This window comes from Nannobrachium achirus, assembly GCF_963921795.1.
Source record: "Nannobrachium achirus genome assembly, chromosome: 21".
NCBI lineage: Eukaryota > Metazoa > Chordata > Actinopteri > Myctophiformes > Myctophidae > Nannobrachium > Nannobrachium achirus.
This window is the reverse complement of record NC_137828.1, coordinates 56,006,626-56,025,615: the sequence shown is the minus strand read 5'-3', so window position 1 is coordinate 56,025,615 and position 18,990 is coordinate 56,006,626. Positions and strand designations below refer to the sequence as shown.

At 44.6% G+C, this 18,990-nt stretch overlaps 1 protein-coding gene across 1 annotated transcript in view; it reads right to left on the bottom strand.

The window, feature by feature from the left end:
• Positions 1-18,990, bottom strand: part of LOC308306798 (partitioning defective 3 homolog) — an 806,734-nt gene that overhangs the window by 333,871 nt on the left and 453,873 nt on the right. Inside the window, exons 13-14 of the mRNA XM_080751840.1 lie at positions 12,011-12,199; positions 11,246-11,416 (exon numbers count right to left, since the gene is read on the bottom strand). Of these exons, the coding sequence (XP_080607966.1) occupies positions 11,246-11,416; positions 12,011-12,199 (360 nt within the window). The remainder of the gene's footprint in view (positions 1-11,245; positions 11,417-12,010; positions 12,200-18,990) is intronic.

The window sequence follows — 18,990 nt, the reverse complement described above, 5'->3', positions numbered from 1 at the left end:
AAGCGGCGCCGAACATCGGGTGAACATTGGGGAGCTCAAAAATGTATTTTAAACCATTTTTAATGGAATATATCGTCGGACAGAGTAGAACGGCTAGCTGGCTAGCGGCTAGCGAGCCAGGACCACCCACAACTCTACAAGCAGCTCGGGGTAAGTGAATTAATAAAAAAAAGATTGTATTGGATTGAAATAAAGCCGAACTAGTTCGGGATCGGCACCAGATGAGTTAATGGATTTCTTTTCTTTTTATTTATTTTTTAATATTTTGAAGAAAAGAAAATGAGATAAAAATCTAGGAAACAAAAAAAATTAATAAAGGCGATACAAATTGTAGCCTGACTGCACCAGATGGTGGCAGTAGTGCGTAGCCTACCGCCCTACTTTACCATCTGAGATTGCTCGGGGAGAGTTGATAACACTCGTAAAGTCCCGGGCCGGACTAATCAGCGGCAGCTACGGGCGGGCTCTGAGCCAATAGAGTCTGATTGCAGACCACGTGGAAACCCAGGAGGCGGATTCTGGGTGTAACGTCATGCAGACAGGCCAATATGAGTGGTTGGAGTTGGCACTCCCAGAATGTGATAGAGAGACGGCCCCATCCAATCACCTGCTAAAGAATTTGAAAAAATGGCCCGCCCCTTACATCGGGTCTGCTTGAGCAATCCCAGATGGTAAGCAGAGCAGTATGCAGCCAGGCATACGCACTGCTGCCACCATCTGGCGCAGTCAGGTTATACAAGGGGGGGGAAAAAAGCTGTTTTGGCTGCTCTGATCAGCACAGTGGCAGCGTGCTGTCATGGGAGGACAACAGAGAATTCCTTCCGTCTGCCAAAAACAGCTGTTGGCTGCTCTTGTTGTTAGAGACGAGTAATATCCTATAATAATGCATACGCATTGTGTGATAACACGTTAGTTCAGAGAGACCTTGGAGAAGTAACAGACAAATCGGAGGAAGCTGACAAACATTTGGACCAAAAGATTGTGTGTGTGTTTGTGTTTGTGTGCGTGTGCGTGTGTGTGTGTGTGTGTGTTAGGGGTGGGGCCCCACCTAAACACATGTCCTAGTGTGCCACAGTTTGATCTGCGCTGCCTTTTTACTTCCACAGATTACTCTCAGGGCAGTGGGAAATTGCTCTGCCAAGGTCCTGCTGTACATCTGCAACGCTGTTACACTGAGGGATGTAAACACTAAACAGCGGCCGTGCTGTTCAGAGAAATATCTCTATAGTTGAACTCGTAAAGCGTTCTCACACTTTCAAGTAGAGATGTTACCGATCAATCGGCAATGGATCGGATCGGGCCGATCAAAGCGTGATCGGCGATAATCGGTGGTTTAGATCAAAAGGTAAATTCACCGATCCGATCCGATCGGTGCATCTAATCAACCAGCCGTTCAGTATGCCCACTTGAGGCCATTTTGGGGTATTGATTTCCACAGTGCTGAAGGAATAATTAGTTACTGCTAGGATAATAAATACATATTAATGCTGGTAAATAACTATAAGGCAAATATATAAATGAATTCATGAGTGAATGAATGAATTAAAGTTAAAACATTAACATTTAGAAAATATAAATAATAACTTGATCGGATCGGTGATTGATCGGGATCGGGTGATCAAACTTTTGTGATCGGTGCTCGGTGATCGGTTCCAAAAAACCTGATCGGACCATCCCTACTTTCAAGCTTGTTTCTGAATAGCTGTGTGCTTGTAGATCTGCTGTTTTCACTACTTTTGTGCGACGGCCTTGTACAATGAAGCAGGGCTTTACTTTACAAATACAAATTTGAAACTTGGACATACGAGGTTTCCACCCGACAACGACGATATAGTTAATGACAAGTGACTGAAATGTATAGCTTCCATTAAATGTAGAAAACACCACTCTACGCTGTCTAAATGTAATGCTGCGGGAGCAGAAATCTAGCGCACAGAACCCCATTCACTCACAATGTTACATATCGGGCAGTTCACCGTTCAATGCAAGTCTACGGAGCTGTCCCAGCGCACAGAGCATAGTCAGCATAGATTATGTAAACATAGAACGTACTGCACTGACTGCTGCTGTTCATTACAACTGGTGACCTTCCCTTCCTCCTTCTATGCCTGCTATGTCTATACTGAGTTATGCTTCGACAAACGTTACCCCTGCGACCCGATTCCAGATAAGCGGAATATGGATGGATGGTTATATACTGTATATATAATATATAAGTAAGTATGACAAAATATTTCATATGGGGGAAAAAAAATAAACAGTACAGGTCACGAGAAATGGAATTCTGACATTTTCACATTATGACTTTGAACGTGCATATTCTTCACACGACCGACCGTAGCCCTTGTGACAAAAGGGGCCATAATAACCAAGCCAGGGAGCGTGCAGTGTGCGGAGAGGACCAATGCGAATTTGGAGGCCCTGATAAAAATTAATTGAATTGAAATGACTTTCCCAGAAAAATGTAATTGCTCAAACACATGTGACTGTATATTAGCAGCCGAACAGGGCCAGATAGGGACAGAGAAATTGCCGAAGTCAGTCTCCGAAGCATTGACGGAATTAGAAAAATGCTCGAAACAAATCGTCGCAGTGACCAATCATATCATCGGGCCTATCTGGGTCAGAATAATGCGTCTTCAAACGTTATGCATTTGGAAAATTAATTGTTCTGGGCATAATGGAACCTGCTATTCATCTCTCTATTTATAATCTACTTTCATCTACTTTATTTTCCAGACAGAATCCGTTTTTTATTTATTTTATATAGTGGTTTGGGGGCTGGTTTTTTGCATTGATGGTAGATTTTTATTTATTTTTTTATCTAATAATAGCCCCCGAAACTGGTTTCGACTTCATATTATTTTAGTAGTTTATATAGTTTCACAATAATTTTAACCACCATATTTTATACAAAAATATTAGATATACAAGCTCATCATAGCAAGCTTGTATATCTGCTACTTTAGAAGAATCATGAATGTGTGTGCAAATCTTTGTATATATATATATACCGGTATATGTGGCGGAGAGAGTCGCAGCCCCAGCCTGAAGCCTCAAAAGTCTAGTATCTGCTCTCGTTCCATAGGGATATCCCTTTGGAGTAATGGTTAAGATATTGAACTTTCACGCGGGAGACTGGGGTTCGAAGCCGGGTGGGGAGGTTTGGATCACCTCCGTTACACATACATATATATACCGTATATATATATATATACATACATACATACACATATATATATATATTATATATATATACAGTATATATTTTTTTTATAGTGAACATTTTTAACTAAAATCTTTGCTTCTGAAAACGTTTGAGCACCACTGACATAAGTGGCGTTTCCATAAAGCCACTTTTTGCGCATTAACGGCTTATTCACAAAATCTTTTTATGGAAACACTTTAAAATGCGAATAAACTTTCATTATCCGCAAAAAAAATTATCCGCTTGGAGGAGGTGGATTTTGAGGCTTTATCGAATAAACTAAATGCGCATTTGTGAATGGAAACGGGTCAGACAATAAAATATGACGTTCTGGTCCATATCGGCCTCCTATAACACTTTCCCCCGCTGCTTAATTAACGTCCATTGTATAGCGTTAGCCCACAAAACAAACCGGTTGTTGCACACGGAGTGACCCTTCGTCATCACACCGTGTTGCGCTTGCCAAAAGTGGCCGTACAAGCTCACAGCAGATCGCATCTGCGATGCTGCAGGATGCAGTCTGTCCGGAGGACTCAACCGGGCGGCGCACTTTCTCCGCGTCGGTCCGTCGCGACCGGCTCTGGGTCGGGATGCGTGTGCAGCGTGTCACAGCAGTGCCCTCACGTCTCTTTTGTCTGAAGAAATCAGCCCCATCCCAGCTCTGTGCAGTGTGTACTGTGTGCAAGCCCGGGGGAAGTGTTTACAGCACGTCGGTTAGACGGACCCAGGCAGGATCTCCCAAGAATCGCATTTCACCAGTTTAATGGAAACGGGCTAAATTTGCTTTGTCTCAATGCGTATTTCTGATAATTCGCTTCCCTAATTCGAATAAGTTTATGGAAACATGGCTATAGAAAACATATGTTTTTTCAGAAAAGGCATTTGTGGAATGGTGGCCTCCGGTCTTAATGGGTTAAGATTGTCTCGCTGATTGTGTGTCTCTCGGCAACCACAAACGCACAGTGCATACGGTCTTGGTAGAGCCCAAGGCCAACGACATGCATGGAACAAACATTTATTTGAACCCAAAGGCCAAGGACTCTCATTCCCACTCTGTAATGGAAGAGGAAATTCAGGTATACTCCAGTTCAGATGTGCTCCTGTAGGGTTCCTCTTGGCCTATTCAACCAGTCTATTCACTTGGCTTTCACGGCACGAGTGCCTGTCTAGATCAGTGGTTCTCAACCTGTGGGTCAGGACCCCCAGGGGGATCCTCACATTATTTTGGGGGGTCCCCAGATGATTAACTTAATGTGCAACATTGTTTTCTCACTCAACTGTAAACAAATCAACATAAGGTTTAGAGGGTATCTGCATATTTCTAAAGTGACAATTTAAAGACTTTTGAATGCCAAATTAAACATTGGCCAAATTGTCAAATATTAGAGGCAGAAATTGTGTAAATAGCAGATCTGCTATTTTCACAATAGAACCATGTTATACAAAATGTAATGCCTCAACTCTTAGTGCTCGTCAGGTCCCCTGTTGAAATATGATTATTTTGGGGGTCGCGGCCTGAAAAGGTTGAGGACCATTGGTCTAGATCACTGGTTCCCAAGTACTGGGTCGGGACCCATTTGAGCTTGAGCTCACAACGTGTCGCGCCGCGTTGTGAGCTTGCAGATCTGCTATTTTCACTAGTTTGGGTCCCGGGCAAACGTCTAATTTCTCTTTTGGGTCACAAGCTACCAGTGGTCTAGATGATGTGCGAGTGCATGTGTGCGCGTGTGCGTTGCATATCTTGTTTTGCAGTTTATAAATAACAATAATAATAATATTAATAATAATAATTTAATAATAACATTTATATGGTGCTCTCCTAAGTACCCAAAGACGCTTTCCATGGAAGAGAAAACAACAAAAGAAAATCTACTTTCTTTATCTAACTTCTCTGTGTGTGTGTAACGTTTGTTAAAGTAAGTGTTAAATGACTCTATATTCCCATACTTATCATTGCTATAGAGTGTTTGCTCAGGAACAGCGGTCTCCCGGACTGTATCTCCAGCTCATCGGTAAACAGAAAATGCTTTTTTTTTTTCAGGCTGCGGGATACCAATGTCATCCAATCAGGGGAAAGATCTCACACAGGATAATCAAGTGAAATTGGAAGTGATTAAATAAATAAATAAAGAATTAGCAGACAAATGTTATAATTGGAACACTAGACAATTGAATCTGATAAATGGCGTCTCTCTTCTGATTGGCATGAAATCGGTGACCCACCTGCAAATGTATTTTCTGTTAATTAACGAGCTGGAGAGATACGGAGAATGATTACTATCTGTATCACAACACCGAGTTTTAAATAATGGATATCATTATTGGTGTGCATGTACGACGTTCCAACGACGACGACAACCGCAGCTATGCTTGCACCTTAACGGGCAGGCGATTATGAAGCCGACTTGATGCAGTGATCTTGTTGACCAGTCTCTCTCTCTGTGTGTGTGTGTGTGTGTGTGTGTGTGTGTGTGTGTGTGTGTGTGTGTGTGTGTGTGTGTGTGTGTGTGCGTGTGTGCGTGCGTGTGTGCGAGAGAGGGAGAGGAGCTGGGCGAGCCAGACAGAACAACCCATATCGTCACTGTAGGGCAGAAACCTCGTATCTCCAAGTTTCAAATTTGTATGTTTTTTTCCCCCCGCAAAGTAAAGCCCTGCTTCATCATACAAGGCCGTCGCACAAAAGTAGTGAAAACAGCAGGTCTGCAAGCACACAACGCCGCGCGGTGCGAGGCGTTGTGTGCTTGTAGATCGTAGTTTAGTTCATTTCTTTAAATGATAAATACAAAACAAACGGTTTTGGACATATAAGGTGTCCACCGACAACGACGGTATACATCCAACAGTCTCCTCTCTCAAATGCATTAAGGTGCACTGCTGGGCTCCTCTCCACTGCAGACAGTGATGGATCCGATTCATTTTAACGGTGGCCTCAAGTGCTGGCTCCTGGCCCCGGCCGGGTGACAGTGGTAAACTGGCGCTGGCGTGCCACGCTGTGTGCCTGCGTGCCTGCATGGCGCCCGGAGGCCATAGCTGATGAACTTGAAAGGCTGTGTTGAAATGAATTAGCCTATGTGAATTGTTTGGAGGATTGTTTTATTTTTATTTTATTTATATATACTAGCCCTTACCCGTTCAAAGATATGAGCTCCAAAATGATGTGCAGTGTGTGGGTTATGGGATGTGCACTGTGCACACAGTATATGAGGGATGGAAAGTAACTTTAACTGGTGCTTGCATGATGTAGGAGCATCAATGTAAGAAACCCGTTTCGTTTAATGGCTACAGAGATACTGTCCCCCCCCCCAGCCCGCCCGCCCACCCGCCTGCACACACACCCGCCTGCCTGCACACACACACACACACACACACACACAGAGCTGGTTAAACATTTTGCCTCAAGCTAGATGCAGAATAGATGTGCCTCATGCGAGATACAGAATAGATAGTAGATACACCATAAAATGCTAATATACAGCATACGATTTGTTAAAGTGACAAACGGGCTTCACAGTTATGTCAGGTGTGTTCATATGCTTATGGTGATGCGATTTCAGATCAATTGCTCCAGCCACTGAGGAGAAACGCTGCGACAGACACTCAGACACTCAGACACTCACTCAGACATTCGCAAAATTATAGTATAGATATAATAACGACTTTGTGTTTGTGTTTTGTGATTTACCTTTTATTACCCTTCTCCCTCTTCTCTCTTGACACAAAATGGCAAATACAGTAGATTTACTTTAACATCCGTCTCTGTCTCTCTCTGTGTCTCTCTGATCCATTTTAGCATGCAGTACCTCTGCGTAACATTAACAATACAGTAAGTGGAGTCCTTCCTTCCATGTGCCTGCAGGCTATATTTCTGCCTGTCAGTTCTTCTCTCTGCCCCAGCTGTTGCCGACCTGTCGGTCACTCAGTCTTCTGTCTGTCTGTTCACTGCTTGTAGAATGGCTATTCTTTTGCAAAGAGGTTTGGTGTAGAGAAGAAAAGAGCAAGTACTGACGGTTTACGTGGTTAAAAGTGGTTACATGAATCCGACATATTAACATATGGTAGTAGTTCACCATAATGTGATGACCGGTGGAATCTCTGGTAGGACACTTGTTGCGTGTGGTTGGAGTCTCCTACCAAAGACATTAGCATCTTTCCTCCATAATCAAATTATTGGCTAAAAGATAAAACAAAAAAAAAACCTCCATGCTTCATGGGGTGTGTAATTGATAGAAAATATGACATGTTTTGTGCCTGACGCTGCCGCGGCAGGCACAGAACAGGACCGGCAGGTCCAACTGTCAGCCGCCGCACGGAGGACCGCAGCCGCCGCATGGACCGGCAGGTGCCCGCCGCACGGACCGGCAGGTGCCCGCCGCACGGACCGGCAGGTGCCGCACGGACCGGCAGGTCTGACCGGCAGCCACTGCACGGACCGGCAGGTAGAACCGGCAGCCGCCGCACGGACCGGCAGGTAGAACCGGCAGCCGCCACACTGACCGGCAGGTCCGGCAGGTAGGACTGGCGGCCGCCGCACAGACCGGCAGGTCCGGCAGGTAGGACCGGCGGCCGCCGCACAGACTGGCAGCCGCCGCACGGAGTCACTGACCGGCAGGTAGCTTGGTGGCCGCTACAATGGTGGTTAGGGGTTAGGTTTAGGCATAGTTTTACTGAGGTTATCGTTAAGGTTAGGTTTAGGTATAGTTTTACTCTGGTTAGGGTTAGGGTTAAGGTTAGGGTTAGGTAACGGTCCGGCACCTGCTGCGGCAGTTAAATGATTGTCAAACAGCTGCATTACTTAAAGGGACTACACCATGAATTAAAATCTTTCCTATTTGTATGTCTTTTTTTGGTGTCCCACCAGCACCTTCTATCCTCACAAGTCCTATTTCTGACCATTGTATCTTTCTCAGTTTATAGGCAGATCTATAGTACAGTATGTAAGCAGGACTCAGAACGGGCTGTCAGATTTTCTCCCTCTGGTGACATCACCAGAGGGACCTACTGCTACTGCTGTGCTGTGTTGCTGAATGGGGGTTGGGAAGGGATGGGCAGGCCTGAGCAGGAGGCGGGGAGGAGTTGGGATGAGGGTGGGGCTCAATAGCCCCACCCTCATAGCGCAGTCATCCCACACCCACTCAGGACAAGGTGGTGCTGAAAATGCTCTGAAAACCAGGCAGAAATGACAGGAGCTCTGTATTCAGGGGTGGTAATTTAGCCTCAAACCCTTTGAAAAACATTTTTTGGGACATAAACAATATGATATTAATTATTTTTAAATGCAAGGTGTAGAACCTTTAATGTTAGGTGCAGGGTACAGGGTGAAGGACACAGGGGACACAGGGGGCTGCAGACTGGGTCCTGACCTCCCTGCACCAGCCACAGGACACATGCTCCAATTAGAGCCACCACAACACTAGTCAAAGCTGATCCCTCTCTGCAGGGGAGAGGTTGTGTGTGTGTGTGCGTGTGCGTGTGCGTGTGTGTGTGTGTGTGCGTGCGTGCGTGCGTGCGTGCGTGCGTGCGTGCGTGCATGCGTGTGTTGTTGATGTTGTGGTGCCTGGCACACAGTACAGAACATATCGTTGTTGTCGGGTGGAAACCTTGTATGTCCAAAACCGTCCTTTTTTTGTCATTATTTTACAAATGTATTTAGATTAGTGAAAATAGCTGATCTACAAGCACACAACGCCTCGCATCAATGGCGATGTGTGCTTGTAGATCTGCTATTTTCATGCCTTTTTGTGACACTTTTGTATGATGAAGTTTACAAAAAAATACATACACATTTGAAACTTGGAGATAGGGATGATATATACTAGAGACGATATATATCACACACATTCGCACGCAGCTCACCGTTGCATTAATCTATCATAAAATATCACCATAACTCTACAGTACTCATTTCTGTGGCAGCCCTGTGTGTGCCAGATCAACTTAAATAACGATATGATGATATATACAGTAGATGGATATCATCAGTGGCATAGGAAAATCCAGGATGAGGATTGGAGATAAAACGTGATATTTCATAAATCAGAGATCCCTCTGGCATGCATGCAGCATTCCAGGGATTCCTTATTGCTTTCCAATATTCTCGGGCTATTGCCAGATTAGGAAACACCTGTCACGTTATCTTCCCTTTTATCTGCCCACTGTATAGCTGCTCATACGAAGCTATTTGCCATGGTTGTCAATCATAACTCAATGAGCCACCACCTCTTAGATAATGCATCACACCAAGGTAAAAAAATATATAGTGCTGTATCATACTATCATTGCTGTCAGGCAGAAACCTCTTATGTCCATATTCTAACTTTTGTGTTTTTTTTGTAGATCTGCTATTTTTGACAACATTTGTGCAAGTCTTTGAATATTTTTGGACGATTCTATAAGTGTCTTCTTAATACTTTTTGAAAAACCTATGTTTCTATGTCAGTGGACAGTAGGGCATACACGAATAGTGATTTTTAGTATTTGAATTATTCGACCTCAAAGTATTCGAATAGTCGAATATTCTACAGGACTTGCCAAACTGTCAAATATTAAGTAAGCAAGAGGCGAACATTGTGAAAATAGCCGATCTACATGCTCTTGTGAGCATGTAGATCTGCTATTTTCACAATATTTATCTGCTGAACCGAGTCACATTAAATGTAATTGTAGAAAAGTGTCATATTGGTCACCAACCCTCCTCCTGGCCCATCATGATCAGCTCCACCCCTCACCTGCTCCCACTCAAGCCACACACCTGAACTCACTTCACTAATTTCCTGCTGGCTATATAACCAGCCTTAATGCCTCACTCTGTTGTCAGCAGCAGCAGAACAACACCTTGCCCTGTCTGTCCTGAACCCAGTCATGCGTTACTGAAGTGAGTTTGTTGGTATAATGTTGCTTTGTAGTTGTTGCTACCCTGAACTCAACGCCGGCTCCAACACGCCCGCCCCCGCTTCCCGAAAGTTGTGAACGACCGATTGAACGATCATGACCGAATCTATCTTGTGAACGAACGAACGATGATTCGGTTCACGGAAATGAACGATTTTTCCCACCACTACGTAGTGGACAGCGGTGCTTTTTTATGTGAAGGACCCCCAAAATCATATGTATTTGGCCACGGACCCCCATCTCAAAATATTTAGTTCCAGAGACCCCCAGAAGCAAAATTTCAGTTAAAAATTTTCGCTTAAAAAAAACATATATTCAAAGATTGCACACATTTTATCGACTTTTGAAAAATAGGAGATCTACAAGCCGCGCTGTGAGCTTCCTGAATCCTGAACAGTAACAGTGTTTGGACATGTGAGGATTCCACCCGACAGGGACGATGTATAATATATTTTTTATGTGGATCAAACATCACCCACGGGACGTGGAGAAATGTGTGAGACGTATCACACATCTCACACAGGTAATTGGACCGTTTGAAGATTACTTTGCATGGCGGCAGTCGCCCTCCTAAAAGGTCTCCCTCTAGCTATCTCTCTCAAAGCTCCCCCCCCCCCCCACCCCCCGACCAACGGAGGACAGATTAGAGCCCGCGGTGGCAAGGGAAGAGCCACATTAAATTATCATTGAAAAAGAACCAGAAGAAATGTATCTGTCCTTTTCCACTCTCAATATCCCACCACTTGTTCGCAGCCCGCGCGGTTCGAGTCTATGTGTTATTATGTGGCTCCACTGCGGTAACGTCTGCCGCCTCTTGAGAGCTCCATGTATAGTGATCCGCCATTAGCGAGAGGCGGATCACGTTACCCTTGTGCTAGCGAGAGGCGGATCACGTTACCGCTGTGCATCGCCTCAAAAACGCCATGGTCGGTGGCCAAAGAAACCACGTATTTAGAAGCTCTGACCTGACGGTCGCCAATCTGTACAGTAGGCCTACAATATTTAATAAATACTAATAAATACTGTGGTTTTCAATTATTTTTTTGACACAAATGTGAGCACGTCTTCCACCACTGACTGCAACCAGGTATAAATCAGGTGTAGAGTTGCAATTAAAGGTTCCTGTTAGCGGTTGACTATTAGCTCTACCTCGTTGCTGGTGGCGACCCGCCGTGCCACTATGAGCTGGATCATGCCTCGTTTGTTGCCCTCCACGGACATGGACTTCCGCAGCGTCTCCATGGCTTCCTGGTTGGTGTTCCCCAGCAGCGACTCCCCGTTGACCGCAACCAGTTGGTCGTTGACGCGCAGGCGTCCGTCCTGTAAAAAACATGGGGGTGTAAGACACATTCTTAAAGTGTTAAATGATTTTTATTTTAATTTTTCAGCTTCTTACGCTCTGACATCACTGTGATCCACACTAACATAATCCATTTTATGCTCATATATGGAGATCCCTGATGTCATCAATATTAAGCCCATACAGGACTTGCCCATATGGGAATGCCCATTGCCCATATATGGAGGCCACATCGGTCACATACCACACTAACAGAATCCATATATGGCCAAGAAAGATGGCCAAGACAGCCCATATCTGTGACAGGGATCTCTTGAACTACAACATTACGTCATTACGTCCATCACTGCGAACCCCGACATCTCTCCTCTGTTTCTACCTTCAGACATCTCCCCATCACCCCGTTCACTGATTGGTCGAACTTGACCAATCAGTGTGCCCCCTGGTTTCAGAGGCACAAAGGCACGGTGAAAGGACTTCACCGTGAGTCTGTGACTATGATGGCCCAATTTTTATGTGATAGCTTATCACCTAAAAGTTGAGGTGATAGCTCTTCACCTCGGACTATGATAAAGCCTTTACTAGTTCTAATTTGGTCTGATTGGTCTCCTCACCTTGCAGGCGGCCCCTCCGTTGATGATGGACTTGACAAAGATGCCCAGGTCGGCGTGGTTCTCCTTGGAGCGGTTGCCCTTGACGCTGACCCCCAGCCCCGCCGAGCCCGAGTCGTTCAGGGGGATCTCGAAGGTCATGAACTCTCGTGTGCCGTCGGGGGTCAGCACCAGGTCATCTTCATCCGGCGGCTGTAAGAGAGAGCGAGAGAGAGACTTTAGTTTAGAACAGGGGTCTTGCACGTTTTCAGGCAAAGGATCTCTTAGTCGAGGGAGAGATGAAGCAGGGACCCCCACAATCAGTGTATTTTGGATTCATGTCAATTTGTGTTTTCAGATATTTAACCACTTGGAACCATCAATACTTAATAAACTTTACCTTTCACTCTGTACTTAGTGTACTTACCACAAAAAAGAGATAATCTGTTACAAGCAGGGCAGGAATTTCAGGGAGGCCATGAAGGCCATGGCCGTCGTTGCCCTTCAGTTTGGCCTTGTGCCCCCACAGAAATGGCATGCCCTGAGGCCACTGTGGCCTTAATGCCCCAGCTGACTGTAGGCCTACCACTTTCTCCTGTTTCTTTCTTGTCAATATGTAGACAGTAGACACCAGTGTCTCTTACTTGTCATGGTGACAACAATTCTCAGCTATATCTTAATCCATGCCTTACCCCTTATTGATATAAACTTCTTTGCCTTTTTTTTACTATTTTGAAAAACATTTGAGAGCCACTGGCCACTGGTGCCAGTACAGCCAGAAATGCCATGGCAAAGAACCATACCAAAAAATATCTTCCAAGCCAATGAATGATTTAATTTTAACTTAAGAGTTTAAGAGCTACGTTTGTTTCTCAAATGCCCTTTGACATTAACACTCAATAAAGAGCCCAGGTTTTTTACGCAAATGAATAATGACCGGTAGATGACGTCAATATGACAATTCTTCTCTAATTGTCTTTAGTGCTTTGAAAGGTTTAAAGCCATCACTAGGAAAAACTAGACCAGGTCAACCTGGTTGTGCCAGACCCCCTGTCTGTCATCATTTATGACATCATGCCTTTTATAGGCATGTCATCATCATGTCATCATCATATATACCCTTTATATAGAAAACCCGGACAGACAGACAGACCGACATTTGCTTATGTAGGCCTACCCATTTCATGGGTCTGGCAAATAGACCAGGTCAACCTGGTTGTGCCAGACCCCGGTTCTGCCAACCCCCTGTCTGTCATCATCATTTATGACATCATGCCTTTTGTAGGCATGTCATCATCATGTCATCATCATATATACCCTTTATATAGAAAACCCGGACAGACCGACATTTGCTTATGTAGGCCTACCCATTTCATGGGTCTGGCAAATAGAAAGTGAAGAAGGTAAGAAAGTAGACAAAAGTTCAGAGATGTCCCTGGAAATAATACACTTGACTTTTAAAGCAATTTTTGAAAATGGGTTATAAATTGCTCCATCTACGCCTTCTCTCTCAGCTTTCCTACTTACTGGGATGAGGACTAACCACTCTCCCTCTTTAAAAACACAGCATGTGTTCTCCATCATGTCTACTTGACTAGTATACATTTAGTATTTTATTCATATCATAGTAATATTATTGACCACTCCTTTTGTATGTCCGTGGCAAAAATATATTTTGAGGAAAATGCCCATCACAAGCCCAGGGGTTGATGACCCCTGACCAACGCAGTAAGTTTGATTAGTGCAGGGCTGAGGTTTCTTTCACTGCAGATAATCTACATTTCAAAATCATCCTTAACCCCTAAATGCAATGCATTCTTTCAGTGGTCTAAACCTTTTTATTTATTTTATTTGATGTCCTTCCTGCCCTGGCATTTGGCCTTTGTGCCCTCAAAAAACTGACAACACCAAAGGCCAATTTGCCTTGCCCCTGAAATGACGAAATTCTAGGCCTGGTTACAAGTAAAACATCTGGTATTCAAACTGTACGTAAAAGTACCAAAAGTAAAAGTACTCATTGTACAGTGGAATGTCCCGTTTCACAAGGTTTCAAAGCACATAACAATCGTATGGAAATAGCAGATCTTGTAGTATAGGGCTGAAACGCTTATTATATGTTTGTCTCCTGAGAACGAGAGACAATAGCAATCAAAATCGAGTAACTTAACTTTAACTTGTAACTATATGTTTTCACATAATTATAGTGGAGTAATAGTTGAATATTTATTCTATTATATAAACAATACCTCAAAAAGTACAGTACCTGAGTAAATGTACTCAGGTATACTATGTTACTTTCCACCACTGTTTAGAATGGCTCAAAGAACTATACACAATGTTTCAAAGATGCTGGAGGGCATGAAGCAGTCAGTCTGTCACTCAACGTCCACGACAATGCTGGACCACTTTCATGGCTGAAAAGAACATTCACTGCAACAACGTGAGAAAAATCTTTTTCTTTGACTTTTTTTTTTCTTTTTTGAAAAGAGCAAAAGAATAAAGCCCAGTGGCAGACAGCGGCAAGAACGTCAGGAAAGTGGAACACAGCCAGAAGGGAGGTAAAACAATAAAAGGCAAGGCAGGAGTGAGGAGGAGAGCGAGGCAGAAGAAAGAAAACGACTATGTCACGCAGCGAAGCTGTCATCGTCAATTGGCCACACCGTCTACCTGAGAGCTTCTAATTCGTTCCTGCCACCGTTGTGTGAGTGGCGGGGGGGGGGGGGGGGGGGGGGGAATAAGAAAGAAAAGGAAGAAACTTTGAAAACGGCAGGTAGCAATTTGACGCTCAAACAGACGCCGACTCCCTTTGAAACAACACTTCGTTTGAAGGATTAATTTGTGATACAACGCCGCCCGGAGCAACCGGCCTTTTCCTTTGGCCTGCACGCGCCAAAGACAACAACAACACGCGCCTTTTTGTTGGATTGTTTTATCGGAGACCTGTTTGTTTGTCCTTGTTGAAGCGTTACACGCCAACGCTTTCAACTGAGCTGCCAGGAGAGAGGATGAGGGACTGCTATTTAATGTCCCCAAAAAAACACTTGGAAAATGGAAAAACAGTCTGTCAAACGAGCTTTGGAGTTCCAATCTCCACACCTGAGAACTCCCGCTTGTGGCCTGGGAAAGAGAACCTCCCCCTCTGTGGGTGACACACACACTCTGTACATTATTTTCCAACCATACAGTGGGAGGAAGAGAGGTGTGAAGGAAAGCTAATGATGTGGAGGAACTGCAGGCATCAAAGTGTTGGCACTTGGCAGCTAGCTATGCTATGCTGCTCCCTCCTATTCATTGCAGTACTGCTGTGTTAGATTGGGAGAAAAACCTGGTATGGATTTTAAAAAGATTTGTTTAAATTATTTGCAGTGAATGGTTTAGAGTGGGGGAGCTGCTGCCTGAGCATCAGCCAAAGAAAACTGGAATAAATAACGCAGCAAACAACAAAAAAGAAAACTTATTTGATCAAGTACACTCATTGTTTCTCAACTCCCCAGTTCCCCCAAATTACTTTTTATCCCACGATTTTGTAACCCATTTTCACCCAGTGGTGTAATCCTGGGCGCTACCTTCCCTCTGCCAACTTGGGGAGGGCCCCGAACTGAGCTCATGCTTCCTTCAGTACATGAGTGAGCAGGCCGCTTCTTATCACCTGACAGGGGGGAGTTTCCCCGGTAGGACGTAGCGCGTGGAAGGAACACATTGTTCCAACCAGTTCCTTTCCCCTCCATCAGGCACCCCGTCTGGCATTATAGAGACCAGGATTACTGCATGTTTTTGTGAGGGTAACTACCCTAGGGAACACGGGGAGAACATGCAAACTCCACACAAAAAGGCCCTTTCGCCAATACCTAGGGTATACCTAGGGTATGGGCGCTGATGACGCGGAGGAGAGAACACACCTCCAGCACCCACATCTATGACATCTGACATCATACATACAATCCCTTTTATGCCCATATATGGAGATCCCAGTCTTTAGCCACACAGACTTGGTCTGTCTTGGCCATCTGTCTTGGCCATATATGGATTCTGTTAGTGTGGTACTGTATGTGGCCTCCATATATGGACATTCCCATATGAAGTCCTGTTAGATATGGGCTTAATATTGATGACAGATCAGGGATCTATTATATAGGCATTAAAGGGATTCCGTTAGTGTGGTTCCCCTGACATCACAGTGATGTCAGAGCGTGATGTCAGAGCGGCAAACCCATAGACCGTAAAAAAAGCGCACACGGCAGGCGTCCGTACGGACGGAGACATGATGAGCCGTTTCTCATACTAAACTTTGACCTTCGGTCGCAACAATAAAGTAATATTGCAAGACATTTTGCAACTTCAGACAGATTCTTAATAAACCAAACAATGGCTCTTTTGATAATAAAGGTCGCCTACCCCTGCTTTAACACTCGGGTGACTGAAAAAAATCACTTCCACTCTGACTGCATTTATCAATCAAATTGACAGGTAAATTCTCTCCCTTTTGGCCCAGGAGAGCAACACCTCCTCCCTTGCTGCCAGCGGGGGTTCTATTATCTTCCAAATGCGAATTAGCATTTCAATTGAACTCTCAAATGGGGAGCGCAAAAGGTGTGAAATTCTCTCCTTGCTTCTGGGAGGGGGAGGAATGGGTGAGACCTGTCTTTATGACCAATAACTAACAGTCAGAGTGGTATAATGGTATATTATTTCATACTTAGGAAACGTTTCAGAAGGGGGTAAAAACGAGAACATATGTCTTGAGCATTTAGGAAAAGTCATGGAAGGGGACATTTCTGAGACCTTCACAGGGAGAGTTATTGCACTTTGCGATCTCAAAATCGGTCAAAATGACCTGTTAGTCACCCGTGTGTTAAGACGACGATATAGTCTTTTAGTGTTTCATTCTTTACATATATCGTTGCCGTTATCATAAAAAAGGGAGAGGGTTGGAGCCACAGAGGAGGAGGAGAGAGAGGGGAGGTGAGCATGAGGGCGGGGGGGGGGGGGCTAGGGGCTCAGTCAGTCAGTCAGGAGGTGTTGAAAAGCTCCTCCACATGAACGCACCGCTGCGTCCTAATAACTCCGCCACGGCTCCGGAAGAAGAAAACAGCACACGCTCACTCCGCTCTTCCCCTCCTCCAAGCAGCTGTGAAGGGCACACACCTGGCCCACCTGGGGTGTGTGTTGTGTACAGTACGTGTCTATTAACCCAGTGGTTCTCAACCTGTGGGTCGGGACCCCCAGGGGCGTCCCCAAATTATTTTGGGGGGGTCCCCAGATGATTAGCTTAAATGTGAAAGATTGTTTTCCCACTCAACAGTAAACAAACCAACATAACATTTAGCGTATAGAGGGTATCTGCACATTTCTAAAGTGAAAATTAAAGAGATTCTTAATACCTCTAAAATAACAAATTAAACATTGGCCAAATTGTCAAATATTCGAGGCAGAAATTGTGAAAATAGACGATCTACATGCTCACAACGCCTCGCGACGCGAGGCGTTGTGAGCATGTAGATTGGATAGAACCGTGTTATACAAAATGTAATGCCTCAACTCTTAGTACTCGTCAGGGTGGGTGGGGGACTGGGGGTCCCCAGTTAAAATATGATTATTTTGGGGGTCGCGGCCTGAAAAGGTTGAGAACCTGTGAATTAACCCATCATGTCAGTTTCCTGAAAGAATATTTATGTTGCTGTATATCGTTGCTGTTGTTACAGAAACATTACAGTCTCCATATTCAAAAAATGTTTGTATTTCCTTCAGAAATGAACGTCCACGTGATCATACTACAGTGTTGCACAAAAGCATCAACAGTAGCAGATCTTAATTGGGACGCATTTCAAGCTTTTTAGATACAAGTGATATACAGTGAGTCCTCCTGAGTTGTAGGCCTATCCTAATTTATTAAAACCTTTTTTACAAGGTCACTAGAACGACACTTTGTATTTTTTTAGAAAGCAACCTGTAAGGTACCATCGTTAGTGACTGTGCGTCACCTACACCCACCACACCTGTAGTAGGCGTGCTCTATTTTGATGCGAGCTGAAATTATCCCCTTTGCCATCAACAAGGGATCAAGTGATCCCAGCCGCTGAACCTGATTCCTCCTGGTCTTCCAGATGGCCCGGCTTAACCGTCACACACAAAATTGAGCAATGTTACAACAGGAGAGAGAGAGAGAGAGAGAGAGAGAGAGAGAGAGAGAGAGAGAGGGGTGTCACACCAAATTCTGGGCCCTGGGTACAAGGATTCACTGCGGGCCCCCCATGAATGTTCTTCATAGGGGGAGGGTTTAACCCATTTAGACCGGGAACGCATTCTTTTATGCTTTAACTATTGAAAAAAATAGCAGATCTACAAGCTCACAGCGCGGCACAGAGTCCCAAAATTATATGTATTTGGCCACGGACCCGCATCATAAAATATTTAGTTCCAGGGACCCCCCAGAAGCAAAATTTTACTTACAAATGTTCGCATAAAAAAATACATAGGCCTATATTCAAAGATTTGCACTCATTTTCATGATTTTTGCAAAATGGCAAATAGCTAAAGTATATCAAATAATTAAGGCCCCTCCACCTTGAGCCCTAGTAACTCAGTCCCCCCCCCCCCCCGCGTGACGCCCCTGGAGAGAGAGAGAGAGAGAGAGAGAGAGAGAGAGAGAGAGAGACTCAACGTTCACCGTGTCACACATCCTCAGCTCCACGCAGGCTGAAAGCCCCCAGGCTACACGGTGGCATGACTCAGAGACAGAGCAATGTGTCGGAGGACAAATGCCGCCATTTGAGATGCTCAGCTTTGTCAACCCGTGATGTTCACAAAATGAATCTTCATAAAGCCGACTGTCTGACTGACTGAGTCCCGGGGAGAAAATGTTGTCTCGTTGGGAAAACACTTGAACGAGAGGGAGGAGACAGAGAGAGAGTCAGAATCAACTTTGTCACCTCGCGGAAACAATCGCTCCTTCGCTTTTGTGCGGTGCTAACCGCTCCTACGTTTGGCTTAGAGACAGGTCGTTT